Source organism: Acipenser ruthenus, chromosome 15 (genome assembly GCF_902713425.1).
Source record: "Acipenser ruthenus chromosome 15, fAciRut3.2 maternal haplotype, whole genome shotgun sequence".
NCBI lineage: Eukaryota > Metazoa > Chordata > Actinopteri > Acipenseriformes > Acipenseridae > Acipenser > Acipenser ruthenus.
Window position 1 is genome coordinate 33,932,733 of NC_081203.1, and position 26,826 is coordinate 33,959,558.

At 43.4% G+C, this 26,826-nt stretch overlaps 2 protein-coding genes across 10 annotated transcripts in view; both read right to left on the reverse strand.

Annotated features, from left to right (window-relative positions):
• Positions 1–1,153: 1,153 nt before the first annotated feature.
• Positions 1,154–14,308, reverse strand: LOC117421978 (protein salvador homolog 1-like). 3 transcript variants are annotated; one of them, XM_034036549.3, is made up of 6 exons: positions 14,175–14,308; positions 12,680–12,775; positions 9,753–10,229; positions 3,246–3,516; positions 2,813–2,968; positions 1,154–2,116 (listed from the first exon to the last, which is right to left on the reverse strand). In XM_034036549.3, exons 1-6 carry the CDS (start codon positions 14,269–14,271, stop codon positions 1,903–1,905), a joined length of 1,311 nt encoding a protein of 436 aa, XP_033892440.3. In that variant the 5' UTR covers positions 14,272–14,308; the 3' UTR covers positions 1,154–1,902. The 3 variants fall into 3 exon arrangements, with proteins under 3 accessions (XP_033892440.3, XP_033892439.3, XP_058842555.1); XM_034036548.3 differs by lacking the exon at positions 14,175–14,308 and adding an exon at positions 13,052–13,138; XM_058986572.1 differs by lacking the exons at positions 12,680–12,775; positions 14,175–14,308 and adding an exon at positions 12,820–13,132.
• A 3,043-nt stretch (positions 14,309–17,351) lies between these two features.
• LOC117969344 (ninein-like) overlaps positions 17,352–26,826 on the reverse strand; it is a 32,241-nt gene continuing 22,766 nt past the window's right edge. For 6 of the 7 annotated variants that reach the window (XM_058986526.1, XM_058986525.1, XM_058986523.1 and 3 more), the window contains 8 exons: positions 26,620–26,733; positions 26,306–26,452; positions 25,883–26,062; positions 25,275–25,424; positions 24,702–24,794; positions 24,141–24,281; positions 18,463–18,570; positions 17,352–18,117 (listed from right to left, as the gene is read on the reverse strand). In XM_058986526.1, the coding sequence (XP_058842509.1) occupies positions 17,902–18,117; positions 18,463–18,570; positions 24,141–24,281; positions 24,702–24,794; positions 25,275–25,424; positions 25,883–26,062; positions 26,306–26,452; positions 26,620–26,733 (1,149 nt within the window). In that variant the 3' untranslated portion in view covers positions 17,352–17,901. Of the gene's footprint in view, positions 18,118–18,462; positions 18,571–20,412; positions 21,753–24,140; positions 24,282–24,701; positions 24,795–25,274; positions 25,425–25,882; positions 26,063–26,305; positions 26,453–26,619; positions 26,734–26,826 lie in introns of those variants that run through there. The other variant, XM_058986528.1, reaches the window with a different exon arrangement.

Here is a 26,826-nt window from a genome sequence, read left to right on the forward strand (position 1 = left end):
TGTAAATAATTACAGGAAAATATTATCTGTACAAAATAAATCTGTCATTATAGGTAACAAAATATAAGGAGCCCCCAGTGTGAGTCTGGGATTTAGGGAGTATGTATGGGCAGCTGGTCTGCTGACTTCATTCATGAAGGTTCTTGTTATCCCTGGAGCTTTCTGGAGAGTACTCGTAGTGCAGGACATCACTGTTTGAACAGGGCGCTGCTAGTCTAATTTAGACATCTGAAAGCTCAATGTACCGATTCAAAGCTGACACTCGATGCAGGATGACGAAACGTTGGAGACTGTCCGAGTAGCTTTGGGAGGCTGCAGCGCATGTCCACTGTAACCACACCGGTGTGGAACAGCTTCCCAAGGACCAGTGCAGACAGGGTCAGCTGATCTCCAGCAAAATGAACAAGACGACTGCTTCAGCACTGACCCCGGGACCGACACGGACGCACTGTTTGAGGCAATGCAACGGACAGATAGTTCATTAGATTGCAGTTAATTGAGAACATGGTTCAGGGATGGCAAGAAGACTCCTGTTGCACAGCAGTGTCACCCATTCCAGGTTTTAATACAAGTTTGATTATTTGTTTATTTAGCAGACGCCTTTATCCAAGGCAACTTACAAAGGCTAGGGTGTGTGAACTATGCATCACAGACGAAAGACGGAGCACAGGGTAGTTAAGTGACTTGCTCAGGGTCACACAATGAGTCAGTGGTTGAGGTGGGATTTGAACTGGGGACCTCCTGGTTACAAGCCTGTTTCTTTAACCACTGGACCACACAGCCTGCTTGTACATTAGCCACATTGTACAGGAAGCACAGGTGTGTCTTATTAAACTCATAGTAATACCAGGAATCGATGAAACCGCTATGCAATGGGAGTCTTTTTTTTTTTTTTCCATCCCTGTGGTTGAAACAAAGACCTGGACTGGAAGGGCTGAGGTTTCGTCTCCCATGTCTTAATCCTTTGGTTGTAAAATAACTCCCGTAAGTGATCAACTCTTCTGCACCATGAACGAAAGCCGGTTGTAAATAAGAGCACATCAAGTTCCACGCTGAAATCCAATACAATCTGCAACTGGAAGTTAAACACCGGTCAAAGATGGTCTAAAAAGAAAATAAAAAATCTGCTATCGATGGAAACAAACAGGATTCATTTTTTTTTTTTTTTTTTTTTTTTACTTACAAATGTAGCCTTGGGGCTACCTGAGCTTTGAGAAAGTGGTTCACTAAGCTCCTGGGAATGGCTCGCTGCTAAGCAACATCATGAAGTTATTCCCACTGCAGCGCAAGGACCCACGTCACAAACAAGAATCGGCAAACATTAGTGTTCAACTGAAAACAAGCAATGGAGGCTGCTTAATTAAAACAGGTGATCTACAGGCAAGCAAACAAAACACTGCGGCATAAAATAGATAGAAACAGACAGTCCAGGTGTCCAGAGTAAGAATCACTCCTTTAGGGCAGACACAAATGCGTTCTCGTCCTGCTCTAGCTTATTCATTATTAATACAGTCGCACAGCCCATCACTTAACAGAGATTTAAAAAAAACTCAGCCTCCCGAAGACAAAGCTGCAGCGTATTATTCGTATTATTATTATTTGTCTACAACCCTGCAGCCAATAAATAAATGATTATAAGATGCCCTCTTTCTTCCTCCGTGTTTGGTCACTTCAGTTCTCAGAGCGACATTACCTCGAATGTGCAGTGGGGTGGGGGGGGGGGCACTAACTCAATCTATCTGGACCCCTCCTCACCCCAAACCTCGTTACAGATCTGAAACCAAACAAACGGACGGCAAGTTATTTAAAAGCGCACTGGTAAGTGTAGGTGGAAACACCTGAGTCCAAGAACCTGTGGAAGTGGGAGATTAAGCCCATGTCCTCCTCCTCCTCCTCCTCCTCTCACATGTTTCCTGTGAAGTTCTTGCTGTGCTGCTGGGCGTACCACTGCTGCCTCTGCTTGCGCGTCTCCAGCTCGCTGAGCAGGGCCTGCCTGTAGGCCTCGTAGGACTTGACGATGCGCTCCAGCTCCTTCATGAACAGCAGCTTCAGCATGCCCTGGTACGTGTCCAGATCCACCAGCTGGAACAGCTCCCACTTCAGGATGTGATCGTACCTGCAACCCGGAAACAGCACCGCAAAAGCAGGGTTATCAGGGAGGACACGGGACACGTCAAGGGATGGAAACAAGACTCCTGTTGCAGAGCGGTTAAACAGCACATGCAACAGGATGCAGCTGTTCACATAGAGTTGTATTTGAAATATCTACATAATCCTGATTCTGGGTAAAAAACATACAAGTGACATTTGGCAATCTAGACACTGATGAAGAGCTGGCTTTGTTCCCACTGAAGTTCAGCACAGCGACACAGGGGTTAAAGGGGCTCTCTACATGTGGACATGAGAACCGGAGCTCAGCACATAAACCGAGACATCAGCTGTTTCAGTAAAGAGAACAGCGTCAGTAAGCATTAGCCTCACACAGGCACACTATGGGTTGCAATTACATGGAGCTTAATGCAAAATTAAATGGGCAATTATCAAGCAATTTCATGGGCACACGATCCTGTTTAAAACGCGTTTGTTGAAGTACATCAAAACATGTTTTTTTCCTGTGGGTGCTTTACAAGCACTAACTTTGAAGAGTTATACTTACTGTATAAGATATGAACCCATGTGTGTCTACCCTGCAGGAGTGTTTTCTTACTCCAGGCAGTTCGTGCTTTTGGGAGGTGGTTGTGACGGTGTAAAGGTCCGCTGTGTATTTTTAACATTACACACGCAGCGATTGTAACTGTGATGCTGTACTCACTTGAGCGGCGCTCTGGCATAGACCTGCAGCCAGTCTGGGATCTCCGCGGTGTGGTAGGGGTTTGCCGGCACCAGTACAGGCTGATTGCGGTCTGCCTGCCGTGGCTGGTAAGTGACAGGAGGGGGGAGAGGGGGAGGCTGGTCATAGCGAGGGACACTGCAGGAAAAAAAAATAAAAATAAAAAAAATCATATATGCACTGGATCACCAACAGGGAAACTTAATACCCATGCATTTCAGTTCCCGTGCATAGGTTTGGCAGGTGTATGTAACCTTAGTTTTAAAATTTAGAATAACTGGTGAATCCTGTGACAAGCATTTCAACTTCAATGCATCCAAACACAATTGTCCTGAAACAAGTGGACCAATTGAGGACGGAGCATGTCTGTTAAACGATGCTGCTGTGACTGTGCGGCGCCCTGTGCAGACCGTACCTTGGTGCACAGGGGTGCCTGTACTGTGCCCTCTTGTTGATGTGGTCCACGTAGTAGACCCCGAACTCTGCAGACTCCACCTTCTCCCAGCCCGGCGGCAGGCCCTCCCTCTCCAGCGGGTGGCTCCAGTGGGTGGTGTTGGTGTTGTGGTCGATGTAGTACTTCCTGCCGCGGATCGTCCAGTCCATCGTCCAGCCAGGGGGCAGAGGCAGGTCATCTCCGCCTGGACTGGTCAGGTTCCCCAGAGACTTTGCCTGGATTCTTCCAATGGCTGAGTTAATAAAAAAATAAAAATAATAACAGGAGAACCAAATAAGTTTTCTGCTATACACAGCTTTTTTTTTTTTCTCTCCTCTATTTCGGGATTAAGTACTGTTTCAGTAGGATCAGCCAATATCTACAGAAATTATATATATATATATATATATTATATATATATATATATATATATATATATATATATATATATATATATATATATATATAGAGAGAGATATAGATATACACACACACACACACACACACACCAGCTTTCAAGACCACATTATTTTCCTCAGGTGAGAAAACCGATGATTCCTTTATGTATGTCCTCTGGACAGGCCAGTGTGCATTAACATACTGTACTGTACTGTACTGGGAGAAAATGGATATTTAATTGATTGTAATGGTAAATGTTTGAGGCAGGGTTTGTGACAAGTAGCGGCAGATTATAGCAAACCAACCTAGTTTCTTGGCGTGCGCTCTGCAACGCACTGTTCAGCAGTCACTGCGATCCTGAAGTCACACGAGCACAGAAACGAGACTTTGGAATAGAGCTGGAAACTGAAAAGGATCTCTCAAGCTGCAGGGAGCTCGCTACACAGCTTCTCAGAAGAACATTTTTAAAAAGAGCAGCCAAGTGCCTGGATGGCGTCACCGTGCAGAGCACTGAAAGTGCACTGCTTAACGCCCACCTGAAACAAATGAGTCAGAAATCTCTATGCCAAATTTCTAACTCATGAGGATGTGCTGCATTCCCCATGTCATGCAGGGAAGACTCTCAAACACGCCCCCTACAGACAAGGTGCAGCGCCCAGGGGTGACGATGTGAACCCCAAGGCTGGAAGCCGTACTCGCAGACACGTTTTCACGTGAAACACAGGTGGCTGTCGGGAGCGTGCCGTCCGTTACAGGATACAGAATGCATTTGCATAGCTGCGGCTCTTTGGATAGGTGGTTTACCTCTGGATTATCAAAACGCGTGCTGCACAGTTTAGCTGCAGATCTTGAAATCTTCCATACTAACATTGTGATAACGGTCTAGATCCACTCCCGCAATTAAGGTCAGAGACCTTACACAGCTCTCCTTTTACACTCTGAGACTCACACACAGACACACACACACGCACACGCACACAGACACACACACGCACACTGCCCTGGAACGATTTTCTCCATCACATAACATATATATCAACATAAAAATGGAGAAAACAACTTTATTTGGACCACCTGAATTGGAATGATCCATACATAAGCTTTTCGTGTTGCGTACAGCATGTTGTAAAAAGTTGACCTCATTTATAACTTCTGTGGTTGGACATATATTTCATATATAGACCAGAGGGGTCTATATATGGAATAAAATCTTCTAGATGCTCATGGCAGCTCTTAACATAAGAAACAATCCAATATGGGAAGGTTGAGGCAATAGTCTCAGCATACAGATGTAGCAGCACAGACGTCATGCAAACTAACTGAGGTTCTTCCATAGGCCAGAAAGACAGCTGATTCAAACAAGTGAACATCAAACCTTTTAGAAAACAGCATCTGGTTTAAAAAAAAAAAAGTAAAGAGAAACATTCATTCAAGATAAACTGCTGTTGAAAATGTACGCAAGCATTCATGGCCAGAATTCAGAGTAAATGGTGGGAAGCATAAAATCTTTTTGTTTCCCAGGAGAGGAACACTATTCCCTGCCAAAAGATCAAATCAGTCCCCCAAAAAATAAAATGAAAGCCACTCTATCCAGTACTAGATTTCACACTGTAGAAAGTTTACACAAAAATCATGCATACAAAAACGGTCTGTTCAAGACAGGACAGCCCCTCTTCATTTCTTTTCTCCTGCTGCAGCAGTCTTATTTCTCATGTTGATCTGAACACAGATTTAAAATTGAGGCGCACAGGTGGTGGGGTTTAAGTCAGCACCAAGGACTGGATCCCAGTGCTGCCCTGTATTAAACCTTCAGCGTGCTGGCATGGAGCCCCGTGCTGGAAAACCCTGAAAATATGTATTGTGAAGCAGAATGAAAGGACCCAGAAGAAAGGCTTACTGGAATGACAGCACCAACACATTGTGCATGTGAATGGACGCTCACAGCTCCAGCTGCTGAGTGGCTGGAATGTGGGAGGGAGCTCCACTGCAACACGCCCTCCTCCGCATCAAAACACATTTGCCTTGCTCTGGAACTATAGGCAGGGACACATTGTTGCTGCCAATTTACTGCAGAACAGACTACGAAAAATAAACAAATCAATTGAGCTAATGTAAGATTACCAAAAAAAACAAAAAAAAACACAACACACACAACTGTCAGATCGGAGGAGGCTCAAACGCCCTCAGAACGTCCGTGCTGTGCTGGGACTCGCTGTGGTGAGGAGAAAAAAACATGACTGGGACATTCCAAATTGGGGGAAAATAAATAAATTAAAATAATAATAAAAAAATAATAATAATAATAAAATAAAATAAAATAAAAAAAAAATATTTATTTGTGCCTTTGTTCCAATAGTAGGCCTTTAGAAAACACATAACAGGGTCATGATTTCTACTGATAGGATGCAGCTATAAATTGAAGAGGTCACATTAGATATCTCCACATATTTTGCAAAGACTGAATTCTATTTCAAAAATATTATCAACACAGACAGACACACCACTGTCATCAACAAATGTGTTTAACTTACTAGGAACTGTCTGGAGGGAGGCTGGGTGTTTAGATACAATCCCAGAGCTCGGTTTATGCACTTTACTCAGAAGGGGAAGCAATGTTTTAACTACGACAAACATGCCGGGCTTTTCCAAGTACCAGCGCAGTGAACTTCGGAACGAGAAGCATGTTTATTATTTCATGGGACTGGCCGACAATGACAAACTCCAGGGCTTCGAGATTCCTGGATTAAGCCTTTGTGAAAAGGGCCCTATACTAACTGTATTAAATGTGGATTCCCATGAACACAGGGAACATACATTTAATACCAAGTCAAAGACAAACTAGCCTGTCATTATGGAGAGGACCCTTCTGAAGTGAAAGGTAACTCTCTTTGCTTGCGACAGTGGAAGCACCACACACTGTAGCTGTGCTGTACTGTACATACACGGAGCAGTGAGACGCACAGTCAGTACAGTACAGCACATCTTTCCTGTTCACGCTGACCACACGCTACACACTCGCACCTTTATCTTGCTCGTACGCTGTTTATTTTAACAGATTACAGGGCCTCAATGCATATTGGCGCTAATTCAAGTCACCCACAGACACACTTGCCAGGGTTATTTGAGATTTATTTTTCCAGCTGTTCCCTCTCTCATCCTTCAGAACCATGCCTTTGTATCTATATAAAAAAAAAAGTCATGCAGCATGCCAAGTGGGTAAAGTTTACTATCAAGTCTACAGATGCAGGCCGTGTTGCTTATTGTTCTGGCTAATGTGTGAGCCTCATTTTCCTAAATAAACTAACTGCTTACCTATTGTGGAATTCCCTAGCTCACTGCTGCGCTCCCTTGCAATTCCACAAGCGTACAAATTCCGGTTCTGAGCAACTACAGAACATGCCATGCTAGCAGCTTCACTACTACAGCCAAAGCAGGTGTAAAGGTCATAAGAGAGCAAGGTTACTACAGGACTGCATGGTAATACAGATATGCACCGTCTCAGAGAGCGAGGTTACTACAGATATGCACCGTCTCAGAGAGCGAGGTTACTACAGGACTGCATGGTAATGGAGACATGCACCGTCTCAGAGAGCGAGGTTACTACAGATATGCACAATCTCTAAAACCAACAGTTCCTAACACTGTCTACCCAATATAGTACACAAACCATGGACAGGACAGGAGGCCATACTCACAGCGCTGAGGACGTTACACTGCTGCTCTTTTTGAAAGACAGTCGACACAAACTTTGTCCACTGAAATGAATGACTCATAAACACTTATAACAGCAGCTTTGTGACTGCTTGCTGCAGGGTTTCTTAGACATCTTATAGAAGGACATCCAGGGTCAACGCAAGGCCAGTTACAGCACAAGCTGGACGCTTTCTGGAACACAGCGGCTCAGCTGGAGGATGTAGCTTGTGAGAATGAAATGCCAAAACGTGACAGGTCAGCAGCCCTCCCATTCCCACATATCCCCAGTGAACAGAGAGAGAGAGAGACAGAGAGAGAGAGGAAAGGAAGTGCTTACAAACTTTAGTAACTTTTCGTTTTGTGTTAATTATGAGGTTTCAGTTTTTGAGCACTGCGGTGTTTCTTACAATCCGAGTGTTTAAAGTTATGGAGCTTTGCTTCACAACACTGGTGTGCACAGTTAAGAGAAGTCCAGTACAAGAGGAAAGCGTGTCATTCCTGTAACAGAGATGATTACACATTCTGATATTGCTTTCTACCTTTTGGAAATCGCACATTGGACCTGAGCCACCAACAGAGCAGAGCAAGAAAGGGCTTTGTGGGCTGCTGAACGAAACTGGAGGCAAAAGCAATGGCTTTACTGAAGTACTCACCAGATCAGCCTACAGAACTGTATACACAAAGTCATGGGCAAGTCCCTCCATGAGTCACAGCTGTGCACTGTACTGTAAACATGACAGTACTGTAAATATGCAGAGGTCACTGAGGCATTGTACAACAAGGCTCTACTGATCATTCCTGTATCTGTAGCAATCTCCTCACATGTCAGCAAAATATTACAAGAATTTTGCAAGCATGCATTTAAAAACTTTTTTTTTTTTTTTAATTAAAAAGTCTACAGACCGACATGCAGCTGGGCTGATGACAGTACTCCATTGTTGTAAATCTGTAGCCAGTTTTCATTGTCAAGAACTTCAGATGCAGTAAACTGCACCAGTTAAACTGAAAACTGAATGACGGACAATTTCAGAATAACACGATTGAGGTCTGAAAACAGAATTTTAAAAAAGTTGCCATTTCCATTCCAGCCAGTGTACTGCACTGTATATTTTCCTTGAATTCACCTCGGACATCCTGCAATAAAAGTGAGTCTTTCCACACATTGTGCCACAAATAATGCAAGGCATTCCAGTACTGCAATGTGCATTTCTATTATTAGAGGAAGCAGTTTATATAAGATGTGGCCTTACACAGTAAGCCTCTGTTTGGGCTTTATAAACTACATAATCTGTGTGACTGGGTCCTCCTTAGTGCTTATTCGACACACAGCACCCCCAGAGAGGCTCACCCTTCCTGAGGTTACACTAACTGTACCTGCTGACATCTTGAGCTATCCTTAGCCTCCCCCCTCTTCAATTTAGCTTCTTTCTGCATCCTCTGGTGCACTTGTAATTGGCGGTATACAAGGCAGATTAAAAAACACACAGGAACCAAACCGACCATCCGTCAATGCAAGTCAGGTTTCTTAAAACCAAATGCTAACCAATGCCTTAAAATAACATTTCTTGCCTCATTTGCTCTATTAATATTATAACTCGACTCCCAAGTCATTTCAGGATGTGCAAATATTTCAGATTCAACACTTTAGATTAACTGCTAGATCCTGGTAGCTTGGGCTGCTTGCTGCTGGAATGCTGTACACAGCACCTACTTTTAGATTGAGACTTCATGTTAACTGCCTTAACCCTTCACCATGTCTAAGGGGGCTGCCAATCACTCTGCAGAAGCACGGATGAGATTAAAAATACTGACCCTGTTTCCACTCCTGTTTTGTGTTAAGTGACGCTGAGAGTTTGTTGCCACAAGAAACTGATCTCATGTAACTCTTAAACTTTTCCAGATCGTGGATTAAACTGCTGCCAGATAATCTGCAGGCTGAAACAAACTCCGCAGAAAGAAATGTCTTTGGTTTTATTGTTTTCTCAATTTTCACATCTGTTTGCTCTTTAGCAAGACTGAAATGTGTTCCTGGACGACTGGGGGGAGAATTCAATCTCTGGAAAGTGACCAAATCTTCATTTCCACCTCCCCCCTCCCGTGCAAACGCTTGGGTAAAGGTGCTCTGTTGCTCGTAAACATTACAGATCTCACCCATAACTCTGAAGAACACTCAAGCACAGAATCGAAGTTAAACTTATTCAAGTAAAAAGATTATACTAAATAACGCAATTTGATTGGCTCTTGTAATATTGAAATTTGCATATCCCAATTACCCATAATAGCTACTGCTTTTTCTCACCTTAACTCAATACTGTATATATAGATCTATCTATCTATCTATCTATCTATCTATACACTACATGCATAATAACCAAAACGCAGTGTGGTGAAGCTTACCATTAGGATGCCTTCCTTGCGCCGGCCCCCTTTGGAAGTGATCGTTACTGTGCTCGTAGTAGTGATAGTCCTCGTGCACGCGGTCGGGTACGTTCCGCCGCCGCTGGCCCTCGTAGTACGGGTCCGGGGGGTAGTAATAGCGGCCGCCGCTGCTGCTAGCGTCTCCGTTCTCTGCCATGGGGTTCACCTCGGGCAGGAAGGGCTGTGAGCTGCCATACTCCCGGGGAATGTCAGCCAGGCTGCGTGAAATGTAGGCGGGCGCAGAGAGGCGGTTGCTCTCCCGCCGCGCAATCTCACGGGGCTGCCGCTGCACTGGCGGCCGCAGGAAACTCTGGTTCCGGGAAACGACGGCCTCGCTACCGGGCACCACTGCCGGCACCGCTGCCGCGGAGTAACCCGCGGGTGCAGAGTCCGGCAGACAGACGTCGGCCCGTCTTGGAATGGTCGGCCCATGCCGAATGAACGAGGGCATCAAATCTGCAAGAGCAAAGAGCAAAACCGGATTACTGTCAATATCGTTATTCACGTTATACAACATCACGCTGAAATGATATGGTGCAAGATGACATTTGCACAAGAGAAAGTGCTGGAAATTGAATTGTAAGACAGGGCAGTAGCAGGGCTTTGAAATTCATCACTGTGGGGATACACCAATAGAACTAAATCATTTCTACGTTTGTTTAAAAGGTGTGGGGGGGGGGGGGGGGGGGGGGGGGGACTAAGCATTCATGCCTGTACTGCACAAAATAGAAGTAACAAATAAAACGTATTTGTGGCACCAGACAACCAAATGGGGGGAGGAGAGGGGGGGGGGGAGAATATAAAATGATAAATGATTCACTTTTCTATGTGCAAATTAAATATTTAAATGGTACAGTGCTAACAATACTGTATTGTTTTGTTATACAGGAGAGCAGTATCGTGCTCCCCCAGGGGAGAAGACAAACAATGTTGTCTTATTCACATGTATTACATTTGAAAACAGAGCACACAGTATCCCACTCTGCTGATCAGATCAGAGTGCGGACGGAACCTCCAGTGAAGCACCTGATCAAATCAGGTGTTAAATTCACCTGGCCTTTACTGTGAATTGCAAGAACTGCACATCCACTTCAAATCCAAGCAACAAATAGGACTTCCATTTACCAGAATGAAGGCACATTTAAATAAATAAACTTCAACTTTTGACGGAAGGAAGGAAATAAGACTCCTACTGCAAAGCAGTTGCACCCACTCTGTTTTACTAAGAGCTTGATTAGCCACAGTGCAGAGGTAACAAGCTTAGGTGTGTTATTAAACTCACAATAAAACCAGGAATGGATCAAAAACTGCTATGCAATGGGAGTCTTATTGACATCCCTGCCAATAATATACACCAGGGTCGGAGACTTGCATTAGTCCTACACCCAGTTCTGATGGCATTCATCACGGCATGGAATTTGTAGGGTTACTATCAGAAGTTGTTCATGCAGCTACAGTTAGATGAACATTTAATAACAGGATTGCACCAGCCCCGCCACCTCATAACTTAAATATACTTCATCTGAGGGAAGTTCAGATGGAATGGCTAATACATAGGTGCACTGAACAGCTGAAATAGGCAGAGCTAAAACCAAACTCCTCTTGGTTAATGGATAAATGATTTTCCAGTCAGCTTGTGCTTCAGCAGAACGTTACCCTAGGCTGTGAATTCTGCACAGTAATTAAACAGCCACTTGTATCCAGCTGATGCACAGACTAATGAAAGTGCATTTTCAGAGCCTGGTATTGTAATGGACTGATCTAGGTGTTATTTACACAGCGTAGAGTTTTTATTATACAGCCTGTTAAAGGGTTTGAGTCTAACTTAAAAAAAAAAGTAAATTAGATGCTTGAAAAACATTGCATGCATACCAGAATTATTTTTATTCCCAAATCCATATATATATATATATATATATATACACACACTCTCTGCTACTTAAAACAAATCACAGGTTTCATTATTAATATTAATAATAATAATAATAATAATAATAACAACCAGGAAAGTCACCCTCCGTGCACAGCAGAATGACCCCGAGCCTGACTGAGTGAAAGCAGAGCAGTCCCTAACACTGGCGCTATGACAGCATCGTCTGCTTGGATCAGAACTACTGGACACGTCTGAGCACAGATGAGAAGCAGCGGCGCCACCAATTCACAACCACAACACGGGCCAATTACAACAAGCAGCAGCCTGGACCCTCCCTCACATCCCTGCTGAAACACCGCGGACGCATCACGCCGTTCACAGCAGAAGCTGGGTGGCTCTTCAGTTCTCAGAGTGGGGGTCAGTATAAGCTGGCGTGCATGCAGTTCAAGCTCCCCCACTCCCCGCGTGTTAATGAAAGGATGCAGACAGGATGGAGAGAGCAGCACACGCCACCCGAAAGGAGCACGCTGCTGCTCGCCGCCTTCACTCTTCTCGGTTTGGATGTTTATGTATTTTGAATAAAGTCGAGGATGGCCTAGTTTCAGTACCCGACGACACCGAGTGACCGCTGCGTATTGTCTCTACCGGGACTGTGCGCTGAACCGCCTGACTGAATGGTTTGTATGACAGGTTAGGGGAGCAGTGCCCTGTCTTCACACTAACGAGGAAGGAAAGCGATGCTTAAGAATGATCATTTGTAATCTGTTTGGATTTGTAATATTATCTGCTCCTTCTAAATGCACAGCACTTAGAATTAGCTAAAAAAAAAAACAAAAAAAAAACGCCCAAATGACCAGTTGATTGGTCACATTCTACAGTTCTCTTTTAACGTGATTAATAATAATAATAATAATAATAATAATAATAATAATAATAATAATAATATATCAGTACTACTAGTACACAATAACACAAGTCCTGCTTTGTGCATACTTCAGTAACAGCAATATTAGCACGACACTCCAACACTTACTTCTCAAGAGTGGTGAGGTTTCCTTCTTCACATACTTTCCGTGCACCTCGGCTGGTTTCGAAGCTTCGTTTTTACTCTTCTTTCGGGATAGCATACCTGAAGGTGCGGGGGAGACATCAATGCAATAAAAAAAAACTCACCCTCAATTCGCTTCAGAAAATCCACACCTCACGGAGCGGAGCAGGGGTGTGCATTTTATTTAATGCTGTGCTATTAGCAACACAGACCGAGTCGGAGTAGCAGCTAATCGCACTGCCAAAAAAAAAAACAAGGTAGTCAACGGTGCTAAACAGATTGCACCGCCGCTGCACGCAGAGCTGTTTTAGTTACTGTTAGACTTGACGAGTTGTTTTGTTGTAGTGTAATGATTACCGCTAGCTCCGCTCCAGACTTGTTTTTCGATACTCAGCTCTCCACACAAACTTTCATCTCTCTCTCTCTCTCTCTCTCTCTCTCTTTTCTCTCGGGATCTATGGCGCGCGGAGAAGTCTGGGAATGCTCACGCACAGCTGGACGTCGTGACGCTACGTTAACCCCTCTGGGGGCCAAATTTTGGTTGCCAAGGAAACCCAAGCTAAACTCAGCCATTGGAAACGAGCCTGATCACAACAACCTGCAAAGGTAAGTCTGCAATTCCCGTTGACTGTAGAAAAAGAAAAACGACTAAAAATATGAATACCTGTCAGCGTCGCTGCGTAGGTGAAGTGTTTCTGTAGCGTTAAGACGACTGTTTTAAAACAAGGCAAAATCTACTGGCTGCGGTCTGTTTGCGGGTTCCTATTACCAGTACACATTCTAATGCCAGTAAGAAGCCCCAGTAAGACTGCTTCCAGTAGTTTAACATCAGAGCTGAAGAAAGATATTACTTGTGTGTTGTTGACTGTTTAGAGAAAGCGCAATGAGGGGATATTTTAACAATGTGTTTTTGTGCAGCTACTGGCACTGTAACATCTGACGATTTTAGAAATCATCCTGACTAGAACAGCAGTCATTTCAAGAACCGTGATGATTTATAAAAACACAAACACCGCTTGGAGTCCCAAACACAGTCTCGCAATACCACCAATTCAATCGGATCTCACAGGAAAGGAAATCAAATTCCAGCAACTGCTGCGCCGCTGCGCCAGTGCCCACAGCGCAGGCACAGCATACAGACAGCGCACTAATCCAGTTGATACGGAGTATACATTAAAACCACATCACTTATTTCAGCCTGCTTTCCCTCCATGTCAGAGGGCCATACGGCTGGAAATATACTAGTATTTATTTTGTACTGTCGTAGATTGAACATATTATACACATTAATTAAAAGAAAACAGTTTTTCGTAGTTCTATAAACAGTACTACACCGGTACAGAATATTGTGTACCGCACCCACAACTTCCTAGTAGTAGGACATGGTTTAACAAGCACACGTCGTGCACAATACAATAATAATAATAATAATAATAATAATAATAATAATAATAATAATGATGTAAGTCATGAAACTCACGTCGCAAAAGGGGTGGAGTTTCCTTCTTCCCAGATTTTCCGTGCAGCACGGGTGGAACTGAAGCGTGTTCAATTTTACTCTTGTTTCTGGAAAGCATACTTGAAGGTGTAGGGGAGACGATAATAATAATAATAATAATAATAATAATAATAATAATAATAATAATAATAATAATACCACCACCACCACCGTCGCTTCGTTTCAGAAAAAACAAAGCCACATCATATCACAGGTGTACATCCTTAGTGAACCGCATTCCAACATGTTGACCGCCTCTTTATTCAAAGCCAGCACAGGCTCACTGCGAATCTAACCCTTCAGAGCGCACACCACAATGTCATTGACTTTACAAGGCATGCATAACAATTACAGCTTTTTTCTTGAACCAGCAAAACCAGTTACTCAACCTAGCAACTTGCCCAAAGAACGTCAGCTTTTCACTATGTGATCAATGAGAAAGACTTCACCTACTCTCAATGTCCCACCCCAGCTCTTCAGTGTACAGTGTTTGCTAAGTTGCATAACTAACCTCATATTCAAATGTATGGAAATGCATCTGTTTTGAAAAGTTACTGTGCCTGACAAATCCCTGTTGACATTGCGGCTGATGGGCCACTCCTTCGGTACAGTTTTATTGGCATGTGGAACCTTGTGTTTAGCTTGGGTCCAGTCTGTCTAGTATTTATACCTATGATGTCCCAAAAACATATACAAACAACTTCTGCCCCCTCTTTTTAAGGTGTCCAGTGTAGCCTTCTCAGCTCATTTTCTCTATGATCGAATAGTAATGTAAAACAATGCAACAATTCTCAGAGTTTTAGAAAGAAAAAAACAAAACAAAACAACGGCATTCATTTTTAAATGATATTCTAGATCCATTTCTAAATGCAAATGGCATCCATATTTTCAAATGAAGAAAGCCTGCCAACATATTGCAAAGATCTGAATGCAGATGTTGCTAATAAACAGTGACCGAGCGAAGAGAAAGCACAAAACCCTTGAATTATTTTAAAATGTTGCCCAGCAAACATGTTACGCATGGTTCTGATTTTTGAGGCATGCTGGCAATACCAGTGCATATTGTATTTCACATATGTTTAGTAAGCAGGCACATGGAAATTGAGCATCTGGTTAGATTATGTTTCTTTCCCCGGTAAATTAAAACTTGTTTGGTCTTTGTGGTTCTTCTGCATTACAATTAATTTCTTCTTAGAGACGTACTTTTTATGTGGTCTTGCATTCAAGACTAGTCTGATTTTGAATATTATAATTTGCCATACATATAACACAGCTTTGAGTAGGCTGCTGGTTTAGAAGCGCTGGGGGAATACAAAAAAAAGCAAACCCATACTTTATATTCCTGCACTGTTGTCTGTATTCAAACACATTTTGTGTTCAATTTATTGTTTTTACAGGGTTATCTACCAATCCCACAAAACAAGATGTTTCCATCTGACTGGCCCTATCCTAGATAGACATATTCAGCTGTGGTGAACACCATTCTAAATAAAAAAAAAAGTAATCTCCATGTAAATACAGTTGCCACGTTACCATTACGTATGTCCTGGCTTTCATTGATGAGTTAGTAATTTGTGGTAACGAGATCACCCCCCCCCCCATCTCCTTGCATCTCTCCTTATGAAATCTGCAAATTGCTTCAGAGATGAACACCTTCTAGTTCTAGCATTATACAGTACAGTGTGGTCCAGACTTGCATGCAGCAGTTCAATTCTGGGTTAGATCTGCAGTCACCTGATCTGCTATCAGTGTAATGTATCTTTCTGAACGTCAAATGCTGCAGGTAGTGAATGAAAGTTTGTTTCCTGGACCTCATTTGTAATAGTTTTTTTTAAATTTTTTTTCCTGTGTTGTCACTTGCTGCCCTGTACCATCAGGCAGTCGGCAGATCTGTGAAGGGCTTGATGTGAATGTGAAATATGCACCATATATTGGTGAAAGGAAGAAAAAAAAAAACGGGTTTACAAAACAGGCACATTTCTGAGTATTCTTGGAGTCTCAAAACTTTCTCATTTGTATTTTCACACGCACGGAGGACTCTGGGGACACGCAGCAGCAGCATTGTTTTGAGCTGGGAAAGGAGACCCTTCCCTGTGTATTGCTACACCTCTTCCTCTCAGCCATCAGCTGACAGCAAGATAACAAGGCAAATCCAACATTCCTCCTCGCACAGGCCGTTGTAGCAGGACCGTGGGGATGAGAGATGTGGGTTTGGATGTCTGTTTTCCCTGCAAAGAACACTCTGGTCCTCTCCCTAAGCTGCTTCCTGGGGGAGAAGCTACTGCTGCCGTTATAAAATGCAGATTTTAAACCATTATTGGCTTTCGTGTGAAATCCTCTGTTCTAACACAGACAGACTCCCGTCAATTCAACCAAAACACTCGTGTCATCCAGGAGAAAAAACAAAGTCAATACCCATGATGTCTGTATACAAAATACTTTTATTTATTTCCTCTTTTATGCAAATCGGAAAGTGTTGAACCAGTTTTTGTCTCATTTACAGTTCCACACAGCTCCAAGCTCACAAACAAGATATACAACAATGCAACTTCAATCATATCTGTAGGAGTGTAGTATAGAAAATAACCTTCATGAAAAAATCTCTCTCTCTCTATATATATATATATATACACATACATATATATTTATAGTCAAATATACAAATCCAGTAAAAACCCTTCAATGGGAACCAATAAAAGCAGCTTTGTCTCCGGGGCGGGGCACACAAGCACCTGTAACATTGCTTAAGTTCAACACACACCTCTTCTTAAATTTCAACCATTCATCATGTAGTCATTCAGGTCAGAAGCATCTGTTGCAGTGGAAAAAAATATATATATATTTTGTGTTTTACATACAGTTTGTGCAGATGTATTGTTTACTTCATTTTTCACTTGAGCATTTGCTATTGTACACCGTAGGTAATATACAAGCGTTTGCCAAACGATAGCAATTCCTTTTCTATTTTGAGTAGAACCCTCGATTGTAATGCATTGATTTATTTCCTTTGGATACAAACTCCACACTGATGCACCATCTCTTATGCTATAAAGACATGTACTGTATATACTACAGTGGCTATCAAAGCAGATACACCATGGATTGTATATACTGTACACTAGGAGGAGGAACAAAAGTATGACAAATAAAGGCAGGTCAGTCTGTTCTTTTTAAATACTTTAAATTCAGGACTCGCACAAAAAGAGGCAGCCTAACGTCTTCAGGCAAGGTTAAAAACACTGATTTCTTCAAACATCATAAAGTGCATCTTCAGATCTGAAAATCTATTCTTATACCAGACTAACAAGCCACGTGTTAAAAGTGGTTGATGTGGACCACTCTAGAAAGCTCCACCCAATGACAGAAATGAGCAGCACCACAGTCAGAGAATATACTATAAAAGTGTAACATCATTTTGGTCCTTGGAAGCCATTATACACATTGGGACAAAAGCAAAAGTATTTTATTTTTTTGTCTACCGAGCCAGATCCACTAAGAGTTTATCCTAGAGTGAACCCGTTTTGTGTTTTGTTTTTTTTTTCGGTAAAAGGAACTACTATTCAGTAATATATAACAAAAAAAAACTATTAAGGTCTGTAGGCACTCCTAGGTAGGGGTGTGCTGTGACTAGTTTAGAGTAGGAGGGGTGTAGATTCGGGGTTGTGGTATAGATGCAGGTTTTGGGTAGAACATTGGTGGTAAGGTCGTGCTAGGACCGAGTGAGGTGGTAGGGTACGGCAGTGAGGGGTGAGGGACTCAGGTCCCTCACAATCTTATTCAGGCTGGAAATCTTCTCCTCCAGCAGGTAGTTCTTCTTCTCTGTGACTTTCTGCCTATTCTCCGTCATCTCCAGAGCCTTGAGGAGCTGAGAGTTCTCAACATACAGGTCCTTGATCATCTCGTCCGCCTTGGTGTTCCTGTGGAGCTGAGAGAGAGAGAGAGAGAGACACAGCAAGATATTACTGGACAAGTGGGATTTCTCTTCCATTCACTTTAATATCTTAAAATAAAACAGTACATTTGGGATGTGCGAAGCCTAAAGCACTTGCCATTTAATAGCTGTAACTAGATAACGATATCATACAAGTGTACATGGGAGATCACAATCTCGCTCACTAGTACAAAAGCCTTCACTCTGTCTGGGATTGTATCCTCACTGAAGACTCTTACCTCCTCATACACACAACGTGCCCTGCAGGTGAGAGGTAGTGGGTATTGGGGTGCAGGGGTGGGATAGCGAAATAGGAGGAAGGTTTTCGATGTAGTTTACCTGATCCTTAAGCTGGGAGACTTTCTCCTGAAGCAGCAGCTTGACGTTACGGAGATTCTGCTCGACATTCCTCATCCGCTCCTCCATCCTGAGCAGCACATCCCCCTCCTGAAACGCACAGAGAGAACGAACACAGACACACCGGTCAGCACAGAGGGAATTCAGGGAGATGGCACTGCATATACACTCACTGTGACTGCACAACTCGATGCAGAATTACACAACATTTAAAAAAAAGTTACATTAACTAGGGTTATGTTGCAGTGAAACCTGGTGAGAAGTAATAACACAGATTGGGAGAAAAAAAAAAAAAGTTTGTGCACTATTCGACTGCCAGAAAGCAGCATTCATTAAAGACATTTATTTATTACATATACCACCCCCCCCTCCTCCTCCACTATGCCACCCTTGCATTCCAGCGACTCCTCCAGAACCTACTTGCACCAATAGAAACCATTTTAACTGCCCTCTTTATGCCACAGCCCTTGCGATCCACCAGCTGACAGGAGCATCAAGCCAAGCAAATGTACATAAACGAGTCGCAGTTTAATCACCAGCAAGAAACAAGACATTATTATGCAGAAAAGAACTGCTTGACATGCTGGGCTCATTATTGATTCCGTACAGAACTCGCACTAATCTCGCGGTGGTCCTGAAAAATTAAACGTTTTAATTGCTAACGTGCAGTTTTTGTATTTTATGGGATTTGTTTTAATGACCTTCATTATATTGCCACCCATCGCTACATCCGCTGTTTGGTCCCTGTCCTTTGCTGGCAGTATATAACGGAGGACTTGGATATCCCTGTACATTTTAATTTGGGGTCTTTTGACACTGCAACTAGCTCTCTGTACAAGGCAGGCCCCTCAGACCTGATCAGATCTTCAGCTTATTTCATTTGACAACCAATACATAACAAAAAGAGAGACAGGTGTAAAGCTCCATTTGTTTAAAATGGACTGTTTATTGTTTATTTCTTACAATAGAAAGTCCTTCTTTTCCATAAAAATATCACACACACTATCTGATGGTAAACAAAAAATAAATCAAAATAAATAATCCATCCATGTTTTTAAAATAAAAATCAGCAATATATAACAAATTACAACAAAAACAATACAATCATTTAAAAATTGATTTTACAAATCTACAAAATAAATAAATACACAATAAATAACATTAATGAAAATAAACAAAAAAAGCTACAAAAATAGTGATCATTAACAAAACAATAACATAAAACAAACTAACACACACACAATACTGCTGTAATACTGCTGGTAGGAAAGGCTGGTCAGGATCTGCTCACTCGCTCACTCACTCACTCAGGGACCCCAATCCACTCCTTGGGAACTCTAACATACCAGGTTTTCATTTCAACCAGATCCTAAGGTAGATCTAGCCTTACTGTAGAAATTGACATTGTGCTGTATTGTTTTACAGTTTACACTGTATTCAGGAAACGGCTGAAACAAACCCCTGAACTGTCACACTGGTTCCAGAGAGGAGCGCACTGGGGAGCCTTTCAAACAAGGGTCCTTCTTTACATTCCCATGAAGGGACAGTGTTTGTGCGTCTTGGTGAATCCTCTAAATAGTGCAAAATGAAATCAATAAAATAACCACCCGAGCACACGTGATTGGCTAAGAAAGAAAACAAGCAATCTGCTCTTCATTAATCTATACCCCTTATATTAACGACCAAGCACCTTCGGTCTGTAACTGGTGTTTTTTATTTATTTATTTATTTTTTTTTTTTTTACAAAAAAATAATCATACAAAATCCCATTAAAAAGTGTAATTTTTTTTTTTTTTAATTGAATAGATCATTTACATACATTTTTTTTTTAATACAGAAAGTGCTTGTTTTTTCACCCATGTGATACCACATCTGAACCTAGTTATGTCTCAATACTGCCAATATCAACAAACAAGCCCTCCCCTCTAATCATTGCTGTCATCAATGATTCAGTGAATTATAATGTATTATAAAACCACAGTGAATTTCAGTGCTTGTGAAATCCTTCTGCGAGGAGGATACACGGATTTGAGACGGGCAGTTTCTACGCTATATCAGATTAACCTGCTTTACTGCCACAGCCGACTACCTCGGTTTGGAACAAGCACTGTGGTTTCAATGTGAAATAATCAAATGAGTGAATAATGGAATAGTGGAATATCGAGGGAGCGCTGTAGATACAAATTGCAAGAGGAGCTTCTTCATAAGCAAGCTTAAAAAAAAAAAAACAAGGCTGTATTGAATTACCCTTGATACGACTGTCAATAAACTGTACAGTACCGTCGGTTCACAACTCTACAGTGTGAGGTGAGCAGATCTTTGGACAAGCCTCTACCAATATACACAGTGCTGCTGATGGACGACAACGATTAAAACAAAAATAACATACATTTCAAACAGGGTGCACTTCCACCCTGACATTAATAACATTTATATAAAACACAAACAGGAGTGCATTGAAGATTATTGCTTCCGTTTCCATTCAAGGATACCTTGTTGTCCCCAATTATTATTACAGTGTGCAGTGCAGCAGTCTCCATCTCAAAGCCCCAGCGACTGAAGAGGCTTGCACTAAACAGTGCCATCTGCTGGCCCTTTGTTACAGTACAGGGGTCAAGATAACTGAATGTATTCCCTTTAAATCATTTAAAATGACAGTATCCAGGTCAGTAAGAATTTTATCAAAGAGAGCATTTGGATGCAAATTGCTAGGAAACAACAATGAAGCCAGTAGGCTACAATATATATATATAAACAACAAAAGTGATCATTGTTTGTTAATTGGCAAGTGTAACATTCAAATGAATTTAATTAAATACACATTAAAACAGAAAAGCATTCATAATTAGTTTAACAGCAGTACATGAGGTTGCAGTACTGTGCTGGTCATAAACCTTTTTTTTTTTTTTTTTGCATCCCTACATTTTTTTTGGCCTTATAAAATGTGTTTTTATGTGCACTTATATTTTGTGTTGCGACTGGAACGCTGATCCCCTGGTTCCCAGTCCTCATCGCTAACTGCTAAGCCTCACTGGCTGGAGATGGAGACTGGGAGTTCCCTGCTGCATTGCACGCTGTGATGGTTTTAGTTTTTGGTTCCCGAAGTGCAGTCTGGGAAGAGTGTCTTGAGTATTGTTAGCTTATTCCAGTTTGAACAGTTCATAAAAAAGAGGGGCAGGAGGGGAGAGGGGACCGGTGTTTAACTGCCTTCACAACCTGCCGATCCTCCTGTAGGTGTCTGTATGCGCGGAACGCTGCTCCGGTAACGCGCCCTGGAGAGAGAAGGTAGGTACACTTGACCCTGAAGCAATCCGCTAGCAGCCACACAGCACAGCACAGCACAGCACAACAAACCACAGAGTGGGAATAAGACACCCATGCTTAGCAGTATGAGCCGCCCCTGGCTTTACTAGGAGAATAAAGGAAAAAAAAGAAAATCTTCTTAACTCTCATTAGCACAACAACTTTTCCTTCTAATCTTTTCACTTTTTCGGTCTGAATCCTAATAAATCGGCTTTGCGGGGGCGGGCATCCTTACCATGAGAGCAGGACTGAATTCCTTGGATATTTCAAATGCTCTTACTGCTAAGCTGTGAGGAGTGACCTACTAAAAGTTCTCTGAACAATCTCAGGAAGCATTAAAGCAGTAAAGCCTGGAATGGCCTGTGCTGCCCTGCAGTGGGGAGTCTTATTTTCATCCCTGAACACCCTCGTCCACAGCACACAATGGCACACAGAAACACAGCAACACAGCACACAGAAACACAGCACACAGAAACACAGCACACAGCATATGGAAACACAGCAACACAGCACACAGAAACACAGCACACAGCATATGGAAACACAGCAACACAGCACACAGCACATGGAAACACAGCAACACAGCACACAGCACACAGCAAACAGAAACAACACACAGAAACACAGCAGCACAAGCACATAGAAACCCAGCACATACAAAACACCAGGCTGAGGAATCTGGATCAAACAGAACCCACTCCCAGCTGAAGAACTTAATCACAGACAGCTCAGTATTTAAACAACGAGACACACAGACACCCAGGATAATTCCAACCAACACAAAAACGTCAGGAGACATATTATATGCCAACAAAAATACATACAATCAAAAACACACATTACTGTACAGATGGCACCCCATGAAACACAACAGTACAAAACTGCCACAACTTTCACATTGCGGTGTTTGCCGGTTTTGCAGTGGTCTGTTGTTTTAATCTGTTGGACCAGGTGAAAAGTGCGGTCTGGCAGCAGTGGAGAGTGAACTGAAAGATGCAGTGACACAAAATCTCCAACAGGTGTCAGCAACACAAAGACTGAAGGCACCATCAGACCCTTTCTTTCATTAGGCATTTTGAAGAAACTCCAAGGTAGTTGCTATACTTGTAACGATACAGGACCATGTGTTGTTGCATACAGTTAAATCTATTTATTTGATGTTTTTTTTTGAGGAACCCACAGAATACCTCAATACAGCAAGTGCATCAAAACTATTGCAGAACCTTTCAGGACAATGCATTTGTTTTGTGCAAACTGGAGTTGTTCCTTGAAACATTGTGGAACTTGTTAACTGTGCAATTCACCACTTAATTAGTATCTCAAAGCAAGCAGTGTCCATCTTCTGAAAACCAAACAGCCACACAAATCAGCAAATTGCACCCAAGTCCGCTGCAATACCAAAGCCTGGTTGGGTGGCGTCACACTGAGCCTTTTTAGCACGAAGCCTGGGCTACCTCAGTTATTAGATCCATATATTAGTTCAAAAAAAGTTTTAAGAAAAGAAAGGTTCGAGATTCAGATCTGCAAGGCATGAACCCGAGATTTATTTTCTCCCGTCTTTACAATCTGATTGCAGACAAGCCCGCTTGATTCTGGCTCCTGGTAACGTCTCCATCTGCTTATTATCATCAATGGAAGTGAATGAGGACAAAAACCTGACTCTGCTTGCTCACTGCCAGCAATATTTGCTCAGTCCCTTTGAAAGGATACTAAAAAGGGTTTGACTGTATTTTCTAGAAGGCATGGCTATGTATTTACCAGTGTGCTTCCAGAGCAGATGACTAACATAACCGTGTGTATGCATGACTCTGTGCGTGAAAGGAGAGACACTCTTGCTTAGGGGTTGCAATATACACAGATATAATATCAGTGATTTCTGACTAGGATGACACAATGATGATCTGTACTATACGAGTGTGAAAACAGGCACTGTAAAAACCCCTTTATTGCGAGTGGCATTCATTTAAGAAATCGCTGATTTCAAAGGCTGCCAACTGTGCAACGTACAGTATACTGCACAATTGAATTGTAACGTACAGTATACCGTACAGTATACTGTGGATCTAGTAGCGCGCTAGATCCATTCATTGCACTGCTTTACTGTGAACTCCAGACAGCGTGACAATGTAAAGAAGAATAGAGACATTCCTCCTTCTGCAAGGGCAAGCAAAGAGTGCTGATCCCTCACGGTCTCCTGAAGAACCTCACTGGTGATGTGTAAATCACAGAGTTAGATATCAGGTCTTTCTTCTGGGTGAATGTCTATCAATCTCTCAGTGGTGCTCTGCTGCACACAGTGGTGGTGTGAGCCCCTGGTGGTCGGGGGTGGTATTGCTTCGTCAGCACTTGTACTGTACCTGCTGCATGTTGATGTCTGGCACCCGGCCCCCCAGGTCCTCGGGACGGTGCTGCCCGCGACGCTCCCCCTGCAGCAGCCTGTGCTGGGCCTGGACCAGCTGCTCCCTCGGCACCAGCCCTCCGAGCTGCTCACACAGAGTCTGAGAGAGAGTGGGAGAGAGAAGCACGCAGGTAGTCAGAGAGGTGGAGGGGTGTAATGAAGGAGTAGACTGGTAGACCTGCACTGCACTCAGGTGTCTCGCTGTTGGTTTAGCAGATGCCCATCAGCACAGACCCTGACTGGCACCCAGTATTAGAGCAATCGTATCAGTATTTAACTTAACGGAGATGGGAATGAGACGAAATGAGCTCATCCAATCACTTCATTCATAAAATACAAAATAAATAATGCACTAAACACTGAGAAGGTGGTCAGGGAAGACATACTGGAACTGAGAATGCAGAACGCCTCAACTTTTGGCCACAATACAGTCTGCCTTTGTTGTTTGGGCAGCTGTGAGTTTTTGTCAGACTGTGTGCGTGTGTGCGTGCGTGCGTCGAGCGCCCCTCATCTCCAGTACCTGGCTCTCCAGTCTGGCCTGTCGGCTCCGCAGCGCCTCGTTCTCCACCTTCAGGCTCTCCAGATCTCGCTCGCAGTCGCTCAGCTCGCTCACCTGCAGGGGAGAGACAGACAGACAGACAGACAGACAGAGTCAGGGCACAGGCCTGCTTCAGACCCCTCCAAACCAACAACCACCACCTGCTAGAAACTCAAACTTTTACAAGGGTTTCCATGCTACCACCAACCAGCTTGCAAAACCTTTAAAAGGTTTACCACAGTAATTTTGCATGCTTTTCCTATGGTTATACTATACATTGACCATAGATTGCCATGCTTTTTAATATGCTTTACCATGCCTCTGTGGGCCTTACAATGCTTACCTATGCTTTAACTGTGCTTTAAAACATTACATTTCCGTATTTATTGTATTCATGTAGGCGGGGCAGCACTAGATCCCTTTTCTCTCCTGGTGTTGGACTGAATCTTGTTTTCATAAAGCCATGAGGACGAGTTAAACAACTATTAGAATGTGTCAGTGCCACTCAGTTCCACTAGAGGGTTGCTGGTGTGAAGGCAGTGCCTGTGCTCTCACCCTGCAGTTGGCTGCCAGGAGCTCCCTGTGCAGCTGCTCCAGCTCCCTCTTCAGGCTGCTCTTCTCCTGCTCCACCGCCTTCACCAGGCTGGACTGGCCCTGCTGCTTCTGCTGCTTCAGAGTCAGGATCATCGCCTCCAGCTGCCGGATCTGAGGAGAGCGGAGCAGACATGGTGCTCAGGCTTCAGCACGGTGCACACCCCGACTAGGGCTAGCCTTCCCCACAGACAAACTGGCCTATATGTTCCCCTATGGGCAAACTATCCCACTCTTATAAATGTGTTGCATGGGCAGTCGTCCACAGTGGAAGATCCTTCGTCTCTTTAGACTGGCCTATCACAGGGGTGCACAGCAAGGACCATTCTAGCACAAACACGTGTTCCATTCATGGTCTAGCCTCTCATAGCTCTCTCATTTTCTGCAGCAGTCTTCATCCCCCTCATCCCCCTCTCCTGCAGTGATCGAGCCCCCTCTTTACTCTCTCTTTTGAGTGATTCAGGTATTAGTGTTGGTCCCCCTCCTGCCTCCACTCCCTTACTCCTGGATTCCTGGAGCAGTCTCTCCCCTCTCCCCTCTCCCCTCTCCCCTCTCCCCTCTCCCCTCTTTACCTTCTCTCGACAGTGGTTCAGGTCCCCCTTGGTGTTCTGCACCTCTTTCTGCAGCCGTTCGTTCTCCTGCCTCAGCAGCTGCTGCTCCTGCTCCACCAGTCTGGCCAGTTCGTCCCAGTAAAGCTTCTTTTGCTGGTTCTGGTAGCCCGTCGAGTGCACCGCCAGGTCCAGAACCTGGTTCTGATCCGACAGACAGAGACAGACAGTCAGGGTCTGGGACTCTCGCAAATCATCTTCGCATGCATTTACACAACACTGGGACAGATGATTCTCTAAAGCATTCAGTGAGTTTGATGAAAAAACAAACAGGTGATCGGCAGTGATTGTGGCCCACTGTGCACTCATGTTTCAAAAGACAATATTTGATATTGAAAAGGGGAAGTCTGAAAACAAAGCGTTTAGGAGTGATTCACTGAGCCACACCTTGTCGTTGACGTTCTGCAGCTGCTTGTGCAGCGACATCACTTCCTGCTTGAGGGCCTCCTTTTCCTGCTGGGTGACCCGCAGGTCTGATTTCAGTCGAGCCATCTGGAGGTTGACACTCTGTACTGCTTCTTCCAGACTGTGGACCTGGGAGCAAGGGATTGCAGAAAAAACACATACAGATTACATTGAATTCAATGCAGCATCGGTTTGTAAAGTAAATAAAAAAACAGGTGAAACAAAGTTCTAAAGAGCTTCTTAATGTCAATGTTCTCATTTTCCAAGAAGAAACCAAGCATTCTCCCGGTCTCTACCTTGTCCAGGGAGGCACTGAGCTGGCTCCTCAGTGTCTGAGCGTGCTGCTCCACTGCCTGCCGATCCTGTCTGAGCTGAGCAAGCTGGTTCTCAAGCACTCCGATCTTCGCAACCTGGGAGGAGAGCGGAGGAGAGGCAGAGAGAAGGTTTTTAGTGCCAATCCCCAGACCCCGATTAGCACTTACTGTGAAGCACCTTGCCTAAGG